This window comes from Piliocolobus tephrosceles, unplaced genomic scaffold (assembly GCF_002776525.5).
Source record: "Piliocolobus tephrosceles isolate RC106 unplaced genomic scaffold, ASM277652v3 unscaffolded_41, whole genome shotgun sequence".
NCBI classification, from domain to species: domain Eukaryota; kingdom Metazoa; phylum Chordata; class Mammalia; order Primates; family Cercopithecidae; genus Piliocolobus; species Piliocolobus tephrosceles.
The window spans coordinates 1,546,341-1,561,331 of NW_022325420.1; the positions used below are offsets into that span (position 1 = coordinate 1,546,341).

Below are 14,991 nucleotides of genomic sequence, written 5' to 3' on the forward strand. Positions count from 1 at the left end.
AGGCATCTGACACCTCCTAGCTCTGTCAAAGCAAGGGGCTTTTGGATGGAGAGTGGTCAGATCAGTTTGCGTAAAATATCTGGTCAGAGACGGTCTGGTCACTGAAATGTGGAGGCAGCCTTAAAGATTTTCTGGAAAGGAACTTAAACTATCTTTCTAAGGAGAAAACATAGGAATTTTGCAGAAAAGCCTGAGAAGAGAGGTTGAGAGGCCTTCAAAGAGAAGGGAAAACTGTCTGATAAGTTACTGTCAAAGATCTAAAGGACATGAAACCTGCTTAACTGAGAAATTGCTGAAGGATAGAAACAACCTCTTGGCCCTGAAAAGTAAACTGCCACTGTGGAGAGAGGGAGAATGAAAATAAAGGGAGCTGACATGCGAGCCACTTGAAGGTCTCTTTGAGACAGATACATTAACCTCCACCACGGGAGCTGAGCCAGGTGCTCTTTCATGGAGCAAAGGAACTCCAGCTTGAACATCCAGCAAAACAAGTATCAGTGCAGAATGCAGTCCACCAATTCACTCTGGAAGTCAGTCCGGAATCAGACGAACTCACTCCCCAATATTGTTCAGAGAAAACATGAGATTTTCTTTCTTTTTTTTTTTAAGGACATAAAACAACCAAAGACACAAACCAGATATCAACATCCCTTCAGTCATGTTTTACTTAGATGACCATCATAACTATGCATGCAATTATTAATAAGATACATGCACAAAACAGTATAACAAAAATCAGCACATTCAAAGAAAAACAGACTGCAATTTCAAAGAAAGGACTAATTGGCTTTAAAATGAACTACAATCAGAGTATATTGTATTTTAAATTCACATAAAGGAGGTATCCTATACTAATAAAATAGTGGAAATCATTTTACTCACCTCTCTTCCCTGAGGGTTTCCAAGAATTTGGAAGCATTGCAGAGTAGAACAATTGCCATAGTGTTACAAAACATTTTTAAAAAAGGTCATCATAATAATCCTATATTTCAGTATATAGTATAGTGATATTTATGAATAATGATTATCTCTATTTAATAAAGTCAGCTGTATTTTGTGGGTTAGTAAATAACATATACATTTTAATTGTGTTTGGATACATTATACTTTGACAAGCATTTTAGTGATTGCAAGAAGTATAATTAACATTTAATTTTTAGTTTTTGTAAAATATTTGAGAATATTAGATATACCTGCTTTGCTGAAATATATATTGCAATTGAATATCCAATTATTAATAGATTTTTTAATTCAAAAAATCCTAATACTCCGATAATAATGCCTTTTAACAAAAGACAAAGACAAAACATACATATATTTTATCGCATAATCACTTTCATTGTAACATAGCTGTGGTACCAGGCTAGAAAAGAACCTCCTGGGAATTCATTTCAAATTATTGAAGCAGCTGTTTCTTCAGTTTAAAATAAAATATCCATAACAAGTTCACACATGACAGATGCAAGCTAAAAACTAGATTCCACAGTGTGAGCTAAAAGCAGATGTTTTGAATGATCATATTTATAACCAGATATCATATTTATAACCAGATACAATAAATCCTAGTTACCTATAGTAAGGATTCATGAATACTCTTTTCTATGAATTGGCTTAAAATGTAGTTCCTGTGGTTTCTTAGATTTGTAAACTCATATGTATTTGGTCTTTTTTATTCTTGCTCATTTCATGTGCTTCCTCAAGAATAAAAGCACTGTCAGGGCACTGATATTTATTATATTTATTTAATGCTACACATTCTCCCCACCCAACTCAAAGTCAGAAAACTCTTTCATTTTTGTTAACAAACTCATAGCTATTAGAAAGAGTGAGAATTTAAGTCTCAGAATAAGCAGTTTGCCTGATGAAAAGCCACTCCAGATCTTTAGTGAATGTTAAGACGTAATTAGAACTTTAAAAAATTATAAACAATCCAGGTTTGATGAAAAATTAATTTTAAAAAGTGAAAAGTTTGATATTAAGAGTGAAAGCCTAGAGTTATCAACCATACAATTATGAACGTCTTCTACTAAATTTTTGTTTTATAGTGTATCACAAAATTTCCCCTTTCATGTTAACTTACATTTCTAAACCAAAGCAATCATGGCATAGGGGGAAAAGCACATGATGCAGCACTGTAAAATGGGTTTGTGTTCTATCTTTGACTCTTATCAGTTACGCATTCAGACTGAAGGCAATGCAGGTTGATTAATTTCAGGACTTTTCAGTAGCCCTTGCTGTTAACTAACTGCATTCAATGTTAACTAACTGCCCTCAATGAAAGGCAGGCAAACTATGGAATTATGAGAGAAATAGAGTGTGATTTCTTTCCTTTGATGCTGCAGTCTTGCTATTACCAATGAGACAGCAAATACAGAACCAAAAAAAAAAGAAAAAAAAAAGAAAAAAAAAGCAAAGCCCTGTGGAAATTACCCCCTGGTTTGGGAAATAAAAATCTCTTCCTGCAGAATAGCTCTGAAAGTTGCCTTAGGGTCATTGTAAGTCCTCTTGTGGTCATTAACTTTCCTCCTTCTTCAATAACTGATGAGCTAAGTTCTCGTAGCACAGATCCCATTAGTGTTTGCTGTCAGGAATAAACATGAAATTATACACACACACGATTGTTTTATAATATATAGGAGTTAGGTTTTTAGAAAATTCACATGTTTTCATATGTGAATGTGCAATAGGATGCACAATGATGCAGTGAAACACTGCTTATCATTGGTGCTTATTCATTAAATATTCAGATATGTATCAAGAGTATGGGTAGGCCACTTATTCAGTGTAGCCACTACCATGGCGAAGCCTTACATATAGCTTTATACTACAGTGAAAACAGGCCATCACCTCTGCGTGATGCTCTTCATTCTGCTGTAAGACTTCTATGCAGAGCTCTGCCAGATGAAGAATCTCTTCCAGCTTTCTAGCAGGAGATGCTTGGTTCATGGTCTCTATATGAAAAAAAATCATAATCATGTTACCTTGAGAATAAAAAGCCAAACATCTTTGAAGACGTAATGATGAGACTAGAATGTTGAAATAGAATAAGAAACAAGAAATACAAGAAATACAAATGAATACATTATTTAGAAAAAAAAAATAAAAAAACAGTTCACCAGATTGCAGAAAATATTTCACCCACAAAGCAATGACAGGGAACTGCAAGTGCTTTGCCATTTAATATATAAGAACAGGTGCATCAGCATATTAGATGCTCAACTTCTGCAACAAACAAGTTATAATTCTCCTCAAGGTCAGCAACACAAAGAGAGCAGATACCACAGTCTTTTCTTTCTCTCTGTATTGTATTATCAGTACAATACCATTCTCACCAGATGAGTCACTCCTGGCATTAGCAAAACTCATGCTTTTTTGTTGCTATTTAAACTCCCAGCCTGAAATGTCTATAGTTCATGTTGATCTTAAATTCAAGAAGTACAAAGTCACCTAAAACAACTCTGATAGCTGGCAGTTGACTGATTTCCTCCCTATTTCCCAGCCACCATCCCACTCCACCTTTTCAACTGAGGGGGTTGTTGGGGAAGAAGGCAGAAGTGTTCTTTGAAGCTGAAGGTTCTTTCAGCAGTAAGCTGAACTGGTATAAAAAGGGGAGACCACAATAAGATTAAATGTAGTTACCTGAAATTCTGCTACAGAGAAGGCAAAGTAGTTATTTTCTAAGATTCAGCAAGCTGGCAGAAATTAAAGAGGCCCTGTGTAATGAAACTGTTTCAAAACAATGTAAAGATCAGTTCCCAATAAGGACATTAAAGATAAATGTTGTCTGGGATTCAAAGCTTTTTCTCTTTGCCCAGTAAGGAGGCTGTGAGGAAAGAAAATCAAATTTTCAGTAAAAGAGATTCTTTTGGGGAACATAAAGGCCATTTTTTTTTTCCTGCGACAGTTTTCCCTTGATTTACTTCTTCCTAAAACCTCAGCCTTAAATTTGGAGGAGACACTTTCATTTGCTCTGTTCTAACATATTCCCAAGGGATGTAAAATGATGCAGTGAAACACTGCTTATGATCGGTGCTTATTCATTAAATATTCATTATACACTCACTGTAGCTCTGACACAGTGCAATGTACTGATGTGGGTTCACATCCCTCAACCCTTAAGCCATATATACTTCCTACTATATTCCCCTACAGAATGGAAAGTCATTGCTCCTCTGTGACAAGGTTAAAAAATTACAACAATTCTTTAGAAAAATCAGTGTGAAACACCAAATAGTCAAGTGTGCCTACAATGCTGTTGGCTGTAGGAAGTAGGAGGCAGTATGAGACATACTTCCAATCTCAACTCAGAATCAGAAAATCACTACTGAAAAGATCCGTAGACATGAATGATCAAACGTTTCATCTGTTTCATGAACATTTCAACATCCTCAAACAAGCATGAAGTCAAGGAGGCTCACGACTTTGCATGACAACCTACTTCATTTGGAGGCTGCTCTAGCTGTTCTAGTTTTGTCAGGAAGAGAAGGCCCCTAGGAAAAGTTTGGAAGCAACATGAGGCAAACCTATTGGTGATGCAGGAAATGTGAGGGAAGACTGCTGAAAGCAGGTCTAGGGGAGACATCAGGGGAAGGTAAGCCTGAAGCATGGTTTTAAAGAAATAACAAATGACCTGGGGAAGAGGAGGAGGGATTTTTAGAGAAGAAATATTGTATGACACAGATGGGGTGCATTTTGGAGGAAGGTGATAGTAACAACCGTTAGAAATGTTATAGCTTCAGGCGGGTGGATCACCTGAGGTCAGGAGTTCGAAACCAGTCTGGCCAACATGGTGAAACCCCATTTCTACTAAAAATACAAAAATTAGCTGGGTGTGGTAGTGGGTGCCTGTAATCCCAGCTACTCAGGAGGCTGAGGCAGGAGAATCGCTTGAACCCAGGGAGGCGGAGGTTGCAGTGAGCCAACATGGCACCATTGCACTCCAGTCTGGGTGACAGAGGGAGACTCTGTCTCAAAAAAAAAAAAAAAAAAAAGAAACGTTACATTTTCTTGAGAGCCAAGTATGTGTCAGGCACAAGCCAAGGCACTTCCCACATGTTAGCACACAAATTTTCCTAGCAGCTTTGCTTTTTATTCATGTAACTCATAGACAAGGAAAGATGCTCAAAGAGATAAATGCAACAGCTAAAAAGCAGTGAAGGTGAGACTTGAACATGTGGGCTCTTGTACTTGCCTGGCTGGAGTAAGAATGTGCTAAGAATGATGGGTGATTACGGCAGACTTTAAGTAAAATAATAAGTAGACGAGATGACTATATCCTATGAATAACTAGGGGCAAATGTTTATTAGCAGGGCCTCAGAATAAATTAATTTTAGGAAAAATGCATTTGGTGGTTGTGTCCAAGAAGGATTGGTGAAAGTGTGTGACATGGATCCTGAGGGTCTGGTTTAGTAGAATAGTGAACTATGGAAAGATGATACCAGGAATAGAAAAGAAGGGAAAGATGCATAGACACTCCAAAGGAAGAATGTGTGAGACATTGTTGAGTGGCTGGAATTTGCAGGCCAGAGAGGAGTATGACTCTGACATTTAGAGACCTTATGGCTCAGAGAATGATGATGCACGGTTGATGAAGTTAGGCAATGGGTCTTCAGTGCACCATCCCATATATTTTAGCACTAAGTACATTGCCACATAAGTGTGATTTAAAATAAGTTAAATATTCTAAAGTAAACAAAAAAATTGTGCATTGTAAAATCTGCAAACATGCAGAGTTAGGCTATCTGAATCTTTGGTTGACAAACTGCTACTCTGCTTTAAGGTTCTACTTTAATGCTACTTAAAATTGGACCTTCTCAGAGTTCTGGGGCTGAATGAGTTGCTCCTCTCTTTGAGCTCCCCTATTACAGGCTCATGAGTCTGTTGCTAAACTGTACTAGATCAAAGTCAGAAACTGAGTCTCATTCATACAGTTATCTTGTGCAGGCTTTGGACTATGGTAGGTATTTAATGAATGTTTACTGAGAATGCAGCAGAATAATTATGGGAGGAAAAGAATGTTAAAAAAATTCAACCAATACCCCAAATTTTTAACTTTGCATGGGATTGCAAAGAGCTCATCTGTATCTAACACATCGAGGGTGGGTAAGAAAGCATGCTCATGATAAGATGAAGCTGTAGTCTGAGAACACTTCTCAAATAACTGGTAAGTGTTTAGTTCTGAAATTCTTAAAGAAAAACGTTTCTTCAGAAACAAAATCTTTGTCAAAAAATGTCTTCAAAATAACTTTTAAGCCTCAACAGCATATCACTTACCTTTCTTAATTTCTCCATTTTTAGATGAAGAGTATTAAGTTTGGGAGTCAGAGGGTTTTTGAACCCCTTAAATTATGTATTAATTTTTGTGTGTAGAAGCATTTTTGGGGTGGGGGAGAAAGACCATATCTTTCATCAGATTCTCAAAGTTGTCTATAAATCAAACAGATGCTAAGAAGCACGGAACCAGATAATTTCTAAAATTTCTTCTAGCTGAGGCAATCTATGCCTACCATAAATGTTGCACTTTTATATTGCATTATTTCAATGTACTCATATATGTGTACAACATGTTTTTCATAAAGAAAGAGAAAGGAAATAAAATTTATTTATGTATCAAAGATTAGGAATTTATTTCTCCTACATACTTTAGTGCTAGGGACTAGCACTATTTGAATCTTTGCCTAACTCTGCATGTTTGCACATTTTACAATACACAATATTGTTTTAGTTTAGACTATTTAACTTATTTTAAATCACTAAAGTATATAGAAAAAAATAAATCCTACATACTCTTCCGAATCCTCACAAGCATTCTGCAAATTAGATAATCACGATCCTCCATTTCCAGAGTCTTGGAGAGGTTAAAGGTGTCTGAGGTTATACAGTTTGTTGCTGGCTGAGATGATATTAAAATCTTACCTCTGATGTCATACAGACAGAAATAATATTACTACGATGACTTGAATACTTTTTCATTTTCAACTTTCTGAATAAAAATCACATACAAATGCCCCCACTCCACATCCTTAGACACAAGTGTGCAATAATAGAAAAAAATCACAGAACCAACCTCAGAACTTATTATGTGTAAATCTTTCAAGATCAGCTATTACATGTGACACTATCTTAAGTACAAACTCTGAAAGTACCCTGTGTCCTAGTGAAATTTAAAAACATTCTAAAACATTTATTCTTCCTAGATTAAGTTTATTGAGAGGATCAAAATTTTGTACTTGAACATAATAGCTACTCTAACACTTTAAACAGACAGCATTTTTATCAAGTACACTGTGTATCCCATCTCTGGTTTCACCCATTTGGCTATGGCCAAGAAGTTTAATGCATTCTATAGTAATAACTCTATTAGACAACAAGGTTATCAATAGCTCCATTAAAAAGCCAAACATTGGGAATATTTGAGAATTCCTCCTTAAAATGTTTTTTTCACTCATTTTGTAACATTTCCAAAGCATCACAGATGGCTCTACATCCTTCAAGCTTCACACCAAATTGCTGATTGTTGTAATACATTTCAAATAGTGACATTTAAAACAAATATGCCAAAAGTAGCAAGGTTTCCTGATGAATTTCAATGCATTGTTCTTGGCTATGATTTTTCTTCGCTGTGGAACACTTTTGGCTTTCTGTAACACTCCTTGGTTCATTGAAATAATTCATTTTTAATTATACCACCATACATTTAAGAAAAGATCCTACTGGGGAAGGGGAGTGGGGATGGAAAGATGTAAAAAGACAGCTTGACTGTTTGATTTGGTAGAGTTTCATTCTATTCCATGGCTTCAGAAAGGGGCATACTCCTGGCACACTAGACTGGGCTGCCTCCCTTGCTGCTATACCCTGTCAAAGTCCCTAGTGGTGGATGCACAGTGATGCTCATGGTGAAGCTTATACCAGGATGTGGTAGAAGCACATCCTTCTTACTGGGAAGAAGACCAGTAAGATACCTTCCTTTGTATCCACATATGGTATGTAGTAATTTGTCATGCTTTGACCTTAACTTCGGAAAAATTTTAATTGATAAATAAAAAAATGTATTTGCTAATAACCCTACATGATGATTTAATATATGTATATATTATGTAACAATTATCACAAATTAATTTTGATAATAGAGATTTTAAATGTCCTCACCTCTACTCACCATGATCTTAACTTTTAATGAGCTGATTGTATCTGTACTTTCAGCTAAACAATAAATAGTGTTGAAGATGGTGTTAGATTAAAGGACTATGGAAATAATCCCATCCCAATACTGCCCTATCTTCTTCCCTCCTTTGCATCTAGGCCATGATGATCAGCTAGGGGGCACGAAAAAATAATTCTTGTATATGCATTCATTTCTTCTTTGGTTTTTAAACTCCCCAGATTCCGTGGCCCTGAATTTGATTCAACATTTTATTCCATGTAAGGTACTTCGCTAGCCACTGAGTGGATACAATGATTAAAAAGATATTATTCTTGCCTTCAAATAATTTATATATATATATCTTTCTAACCAGATTATAAGGTAAAATATGGCAACCTATAATCCATTTTTGGTCAACATAAAGAAGATCTGTTATAAAGTCTGTAAAGAGAGCAGATTAAATGTAAGCAGTGTGAAAGAACAGGGTTATTAGCTTGCAATAAATAGGATCAAAGATGCATCAGTAAGAAGGCTTTAAATTGCTGTGTATATCATATGGAGTTTTTCAGAATGAAATTACTGTGTTGGGTATATGTTCGAGTTTAGAAAGCTAGCAACAGTCCACAGTGGAAGTCTTCTACCTCTTCCCCCTCCCATTCAGAGAAAAGCAATCACTCACTCTTCTGCTTCTTCCCTCTCCAGCTAATGACTACAAATCAGATGGATGATGAGAAAGTCCTGATGTTCAGGAGATAGCTGAGGTGAGAAACACAAAAATCTTAATAAGGGACTGTAGGGATAACTTCAGAAAATCAGAAAATAAGTGTGGAAAAAGGGAGAAAATGGGAAAATCTCCACTATCTAGTGAAACAAGGGAAAGGAATAGTTTGGCAAGAGCAGAGATATGAGCACCTGCAAGCAGTCACCTGGGGCACTGTCTGTGGCCCAAGCACTGAGGGTTTACCTTGAGAGCTTGTAAAGAACAAGGACACTAGGCCAAAGGCACAGCATCTAATTTCTTCTACCTGGAACCCCAAATGTCAGCCAGTAACAAGGACTGTCAGCCTCCTCTCTTGTGGACTGCTTGCTGGCAAAACTTATCCACCATTAGGCCCAGGTGAAGACATGGTGGAGTGCATCCCTCCTTTTCCTTCTCCCCACTAAAGGAGATAGTGATTGATCCCCTAGCTGTTCCCCCTGCAGAAATATAAAGCGACATTACATTACACATTCTCACACACATATACACAATGCTATGGGCACATAAATTGTTCTAATTACAGAGATCAGAAAATACTCTATCTTAGGTAACTCATCAATGTTAGATGCCTTCTATTATAAACCATAATCCCCTGGCCAGCCATGGTGGCTCATGCCTGTAATCCCAGCACTTTGGGAGGCTGAGGCGGGTAGATCATCTGATGTCAGGAGTTTGAGGTCAGCCTGGCCAACATGGTGAAACCCCATCTCTATTAAAAAAAAAAAAAAAAATTAGCCTGGCATGGTGGCAAGTGCCTGTAATCCCAGCCACTTGAGAGGCTGAGGCAGGAGAATTGCTTGAACCTGGGAGGCAAAGGTTGCAGTGAGCTGAGATTGTGCCACTGAACCCCAGCCTGGGCAACAGAGTGAGACTCTGTCTCAAAATAAAAAAAAAAATAAATAAAAATAAAAATAAATAAATAAACCATAAGTCTCTTTAGTCCACCTTAGCTAGCCAGGGAATTTCTACTGGATCCCCAGTCTATTCTAATTTGAATCTTAACTCTCATATCAACGTCCTTCCTCTTTGCATAGTCCAGATTGATGACTCAGTTGGAAAGTCTCAGTTTTTATCTAGACTTTCTGACCCATTCTCCAGCTGTGGCCACAGCAACCCATCTTAAGTTACATGGTGCCAAAGTCTAGGACAAGTAGGCTCCAGGAGGTCAATCCTGGCCAGATCTCAGTACTTTCTTATTCCAAGATAGCAGGGTGGGAAATTAGGTACTTCCTCACCCATTAAAAAAATAATAATAAAACAAAACCCATTCCTGTTCCTGCCACCTGTCTGCCAGTTTTCAGAACTTGTGGCAAGGTGCACCTAAGGAACTTTTGGACTCAGTACCCTAGAGGAGATAGTATATAACTTGGTAAGAAGACTGCCTCAAAATCTGGGGGTGAGGTGGTTCCCAAAACTCAACTTACTTTTTCAGTTCTTTAGGGTCAACTGGCCTATAATTGCTCCACTATCTGTGACATCGCTAAGATCTGGCACTATCAACTAATGAAAGAAAATGAGGAATCTTTGACACTCTCCTGGTTTATCTGACTGCAACCCAAATGATATTATGGTTCCACAAGTGTTGGACTATGTACTGCTTTCATCAATGAATAGAGTACCTTCAGTATAGATCTCCATTTCTCTGGTTCAGCATGCATCAGAATCACCTGGAGGACTTGCTAAAACACAAACTGCTTTGCATCACTCCAAGTTTCTGACTCAGTAGGTCTTGGATGAGGCCCAATAATTTGCATTTCTAGCAGGTTTCCAGGTGATGCTCATGATGCTGGTGGTGTAGGGAATGCACGTCAAGAACTACCAGTGGTTATGAAAAACAAAGTTAAAAACAAAGGTGACCTATGTAAACTTCGATTATTTCCTCCTTTCCCTGAAATCAAGCTACACCTTTATATAAACCTCATTTCAGGTAAAAGGTGACTTTTTCTGCAGAATCTGAACTGATTGTCAGATAGGATAGTGTCCACATTTGGGCAATCCTATATATAAATGAAAATAATTAATCCAGGATGGTACAGATGATATAGCCTCCCAATAGGTATTTAAAATCCACACAAATACTAATGCCACATTTGTTTGTAAATAATAGATCTGTGGCCTCCTAATTCCATGGCTTCCTTTGGGACCAATCCATTTAATGACCCTGCCATTTAAAGTAAGAGCAGCAGTTAAGATTTCCCTGGAATTAACTATGCTAATAATATAGAGATTTGGAATAACTGTTCTGTGATCACAGTCACATTAACTACTTTACCCAGATTATCTTTCACATCGGTAAATTCATTGTGAGCCAATGGCCAGCTGTTGAACAAAGGAGAACTGGCCACTAGAGTATACAGGCCAATGACAGCTGGGCTGAATCCAAACGGAGCAGTCTCTGTAAGCCAACAGTAAGTGCTGACCCATGAATGGTGAGCCATAAAATGTCAGATACATGTGAGGTAAAAGTCAGTGACTCTGTGAGACTATTTTGGGGTGGAATATCGAGGCATAATCTCCTCTAAAGATCTTAAAGTAAGAGATGATAGTGATGGAATTGCAGAGAATAGATTACTAGAACCCACCAGCAAAAATTAATATTTGGTTCATCATTTGTCACAGGCTTGTATTCTTACATGATTAATAAGAGGTGGGAAACATTCACCCCAATTTGAGTTTTATGAAAGTTGTCTTTTCATTGAGACCTTGGGTCTCCCAAAGTTTGTGAAGTAAGCAAAGCTAAGGTCTCACAGGGACGAATATGTCTACAATATTGCTGGCTGCAAAGACTATGAAGGTTTGAGGGAGAAGAAAGTTTTCTATGCTGTCTACTTAGTTTGCTCTACTTAGTTTGCTCTGGATAGCTCTGGATATAACTATGTTATAGGATTTTAACGATAGCCTAAAATTTTTCCAGTGGTAATTTTGCCAGCTAATTGTGTAGTAGCTTTTTTTAAAAAAACTATTTTTTTGGACAGGGTCTTGCTCTGTCACCCAGGCTGCGGTGCAGTGGCGTGATCATGTCTCACTGCAGCCTTGAACTCCCAGGCCCAAGCAATCCTCCCACCTCAGCCTCCTAAGTAGCTGGAGGAGTGCACCACCACGCACAACTAATTAAATTTCTTTTTATACAGAGGGGGTCTCATTTTGTTTCCCAGGCTTATCTTGAATTCCTGAGCTCAAGTGATTCATCTGTATCAGCCTCCCAAAGTGTTAGGATTACATTCATAAGCCACTATACTCAGCCACACGTTTTAAAAGATTGATCTTGGCTGGGTGCCATGACTCATGCCTGTAATCTCTGCATGTTGGGAGGCCGAGGTGGGTGGATTGTTTGAGTTCAGGAGTTCAAGACTAGCCTAGGCAATGTGGCAAAACCTTATCTCTACCAGAAATAATAATAAAAAAAAATCCAGGCATGGTGGTGCATGCCTGCGTCCCAGCTACTTAGGAGGCTGAGGGCGGAGGATTGTTTGAGCCCACCTGGGAGGCGGAGGCTACAGTGAGCCATGATTGCACCAGTGCACTCCAGCCTGAGTGACAGAGTGAGACCCTGTCTCAAAAAAGACTGTTCTTTAGTCATGTCATATACACAATATACGTGTATATACACACATACACATTCAATAGCTGAAACTGATGAATAGTCCCCTCCCTGGTATGGTGTTCTTTATACACAAATTGTATACATTTTTTTTCTAAATGTTATTCAAATTCAGAAACTGAAAATCAAATACTGAATAACATAAAGTCTACAGCATCTTTAATAGCATGCCTATTCCTTCCTGTTTTTTAATTGCACTTACTTAATACATACTTTCCATGTCATTTGTTTTATTCATAAAAGGAACACAAACACGCCTCCACTCTCACTTCCTGCCTGACCCTTGCTTTAACTCTTTTTTCCATACTCAGGGAGAATGTTTACTTGTGAACAATGGGGATACAGGCAAGGCAGGGCACAGCAAGGCATGAAGATGAAGATGGTCTGTTCAGTGGGCAATGGCAGGGGACAGGGACTCCAGAGGCTTGCCAGCTGCAAGGCAAGCTGAAGGAGAAGGAAAGAGAAGATATTTGGAGGCAGTAACCACAATATGAAATATAACATTTGAAAAGATTTGCAGCCTTGAGTGATGAGAAATGAGTCAAAAAAATCTTGATGTCTGTATGTATGTCTTCGTTTCCTTTGATACATAATCAAAGTCTTCCAGGGTATGCTAAGATTTAGAGAAAGTCTCCCAATTGGCAAGTGTAAAAGACCAGGTTTACAGAGTAGGGTTGGGCTTAGTGCCACCTTGAATATTTCTACAGCTCTAACATCACAAATTTGCCAATCACTGTGAATGTGTGTGCATGCATTGATGCCTCATCGATATTTTAAAGGGCTCCTCTCTGAGATTAAAATATTAATGTGTGTGTGTCTTTTAAAAAGCTTCAATTAGGTCTTTAAATTTATTGCTTGAAACTATATGGTCACTTAGCTATGGCCTACAAGTAATGAACCCTTCTTAATTTTCCAAACTAGTTCATCTGTGCAGTCTTTGGGTACTTACAAACCCTGTTGATAAGTAAAGAGGTAGAAACCTGTCAGTTTGCATCACTCTAGTTTTGTACAATTGGAAAAGACTTTTTCGTACATGTAACCTACTCAGATTAACAAGGTGCCCTGAGAGCCATGCTGCTATGTCTCTTGGTGTACCTGTTGGCACCTGTTAGTAAGTCAATGAGAGGTCACCAGTTAGTTGCTTTCAAACTCAGTCTTTGGAGATTGACAAATTCTATAAAATTGCTTGCAAAAGGAAGAAGCCTTGTTATTTCAAGACTGCATTTATCTGTGAATTCCATTCTATATAAAAGTAAAAAACAACAAGTACATGACACACTGTCAAGTGAGCTGAGCAAACTGACATCCTTCTTGAGACCTTTTAGAAAACAGGTGTTGAACACTTGTAATGAGATTTCCATGCATCTTCAGAGGAAGGAGGAAAGATTCTAACAAGAGCTGTTCAGAGTGTTACAGATCATGGCCGAGGAAATAATTCTGAGTAAGGAACAAACTGAAGAAGACATTACATAAATGGTGTGTGTGTGTGTGTGTGTGTTTTAACTTTTTTTCTTTTCTTTTTTTAGAGACACATATCCACCAGACAGAAGTATTTTGAAGTATATAATTTTTCCAGATCCTGGGGAATCTGGGATATATTTAATTAACTATTTCTGATCTGTTATCTAAGTGTTTTATTTATTTCTATATTGAAAATGAACTAAAATGGGGGCACACTATGTTTTAAAAGAAAGTTAAAACAATTTTCTTTTAACTCAGATGTTAGACAAACTTGAAAAATCATCTAAGAAGTGAAAAAGTGAAAATAACCATTGGTGATAATTTACAATAAAGAGAAATACTAAATTTATAGTGGTATTTTCTTCATTGCATTTAGATCTATAATCTTTCTGGAGACCAAGTTTCTATTAGAGAGGAATTGAGTTCATCTGTATCCATTAAATAAGCCCATCTTTCAAATAACACCTCCCAAACAGTGTATCCTTTAACCACTGATTTGTCTCCCATCTTCGCTATAGATGAAGTGTATCAGGTTCTCATTTATACATGGATCTGACCCTATGCTTCTATGCTGTCTGCTGGATCATGGGCTTTGGTGATGGCTTTGTAATTTGTCTTATATAACACTTTTTTCTAAGTTGATTTAGTTATTCAGTATACTTTATTTAAATGTTAAGGTGGCCGGGCGCAGTGGCTCAAGCCTGTAATCCCAGCACTTTGGGAGGCCGAGGCGGGCGGATCACGAGGTTAGGAGATTGAGACCATCCTGGCTAACACGGTGAAAACCCGTCTCTACTAAAAATACAAAAAAATTAGCCAGGTGTGGTGGTGGGCGCCTGTAGTCCCAGCTACTCGGGAGGCTGATGCAGGAGAACGGCATGAACCCAGGAGGCAGAGCTTGCAGTGAGGCGAGATCACGCCACTGCACTCCAGCCTGGGCGACAGAGTGACACTCTGTCTCAAAAAATAACATAACATAACATAACATAACATAACATAACATAACATAACATAACATAACATAA

The 14,991-nt window shown here is 37.8% G+C and overlaps 1 protein-coding gene across 17 annotated transcripts in view; it reads right to left on the minus strand.

Annotated features, from left to right (window-relative positions):
• LOC113224832 (calcium-dependent secretion activator 2) overlaps positions 1 to 14,991 on the minus strand; it is a 567,701-nt gene that overhangs the window by 98,615 nt on the left and 454,095 nt on the right. For 11 of the 17 annotated variants that reach the window (XM_026454354.2, XM_026454352.1, XM_026454361.1 and 8 more), the window contains 2 exons: positions 2,848 to 2,951; positions 883 to 891 (listed from right to left, as the gene is read on the minus strand). In XM_026454354.2, the coding sequence (XP_026310139.1) occupies positions 883 to 891; positions 2,848 to 2,951 (113 nt within the window). The remainder of the gene's footprint in view (positions 1 to 882; positions 892 to 2,847; positions 2,952 to 14,991) is intronic. The other 6 variants (XM_026454360.1, XM_026454363.1, XM_026454358.1 and 3 more) reach the window with 1 other exon arrangement.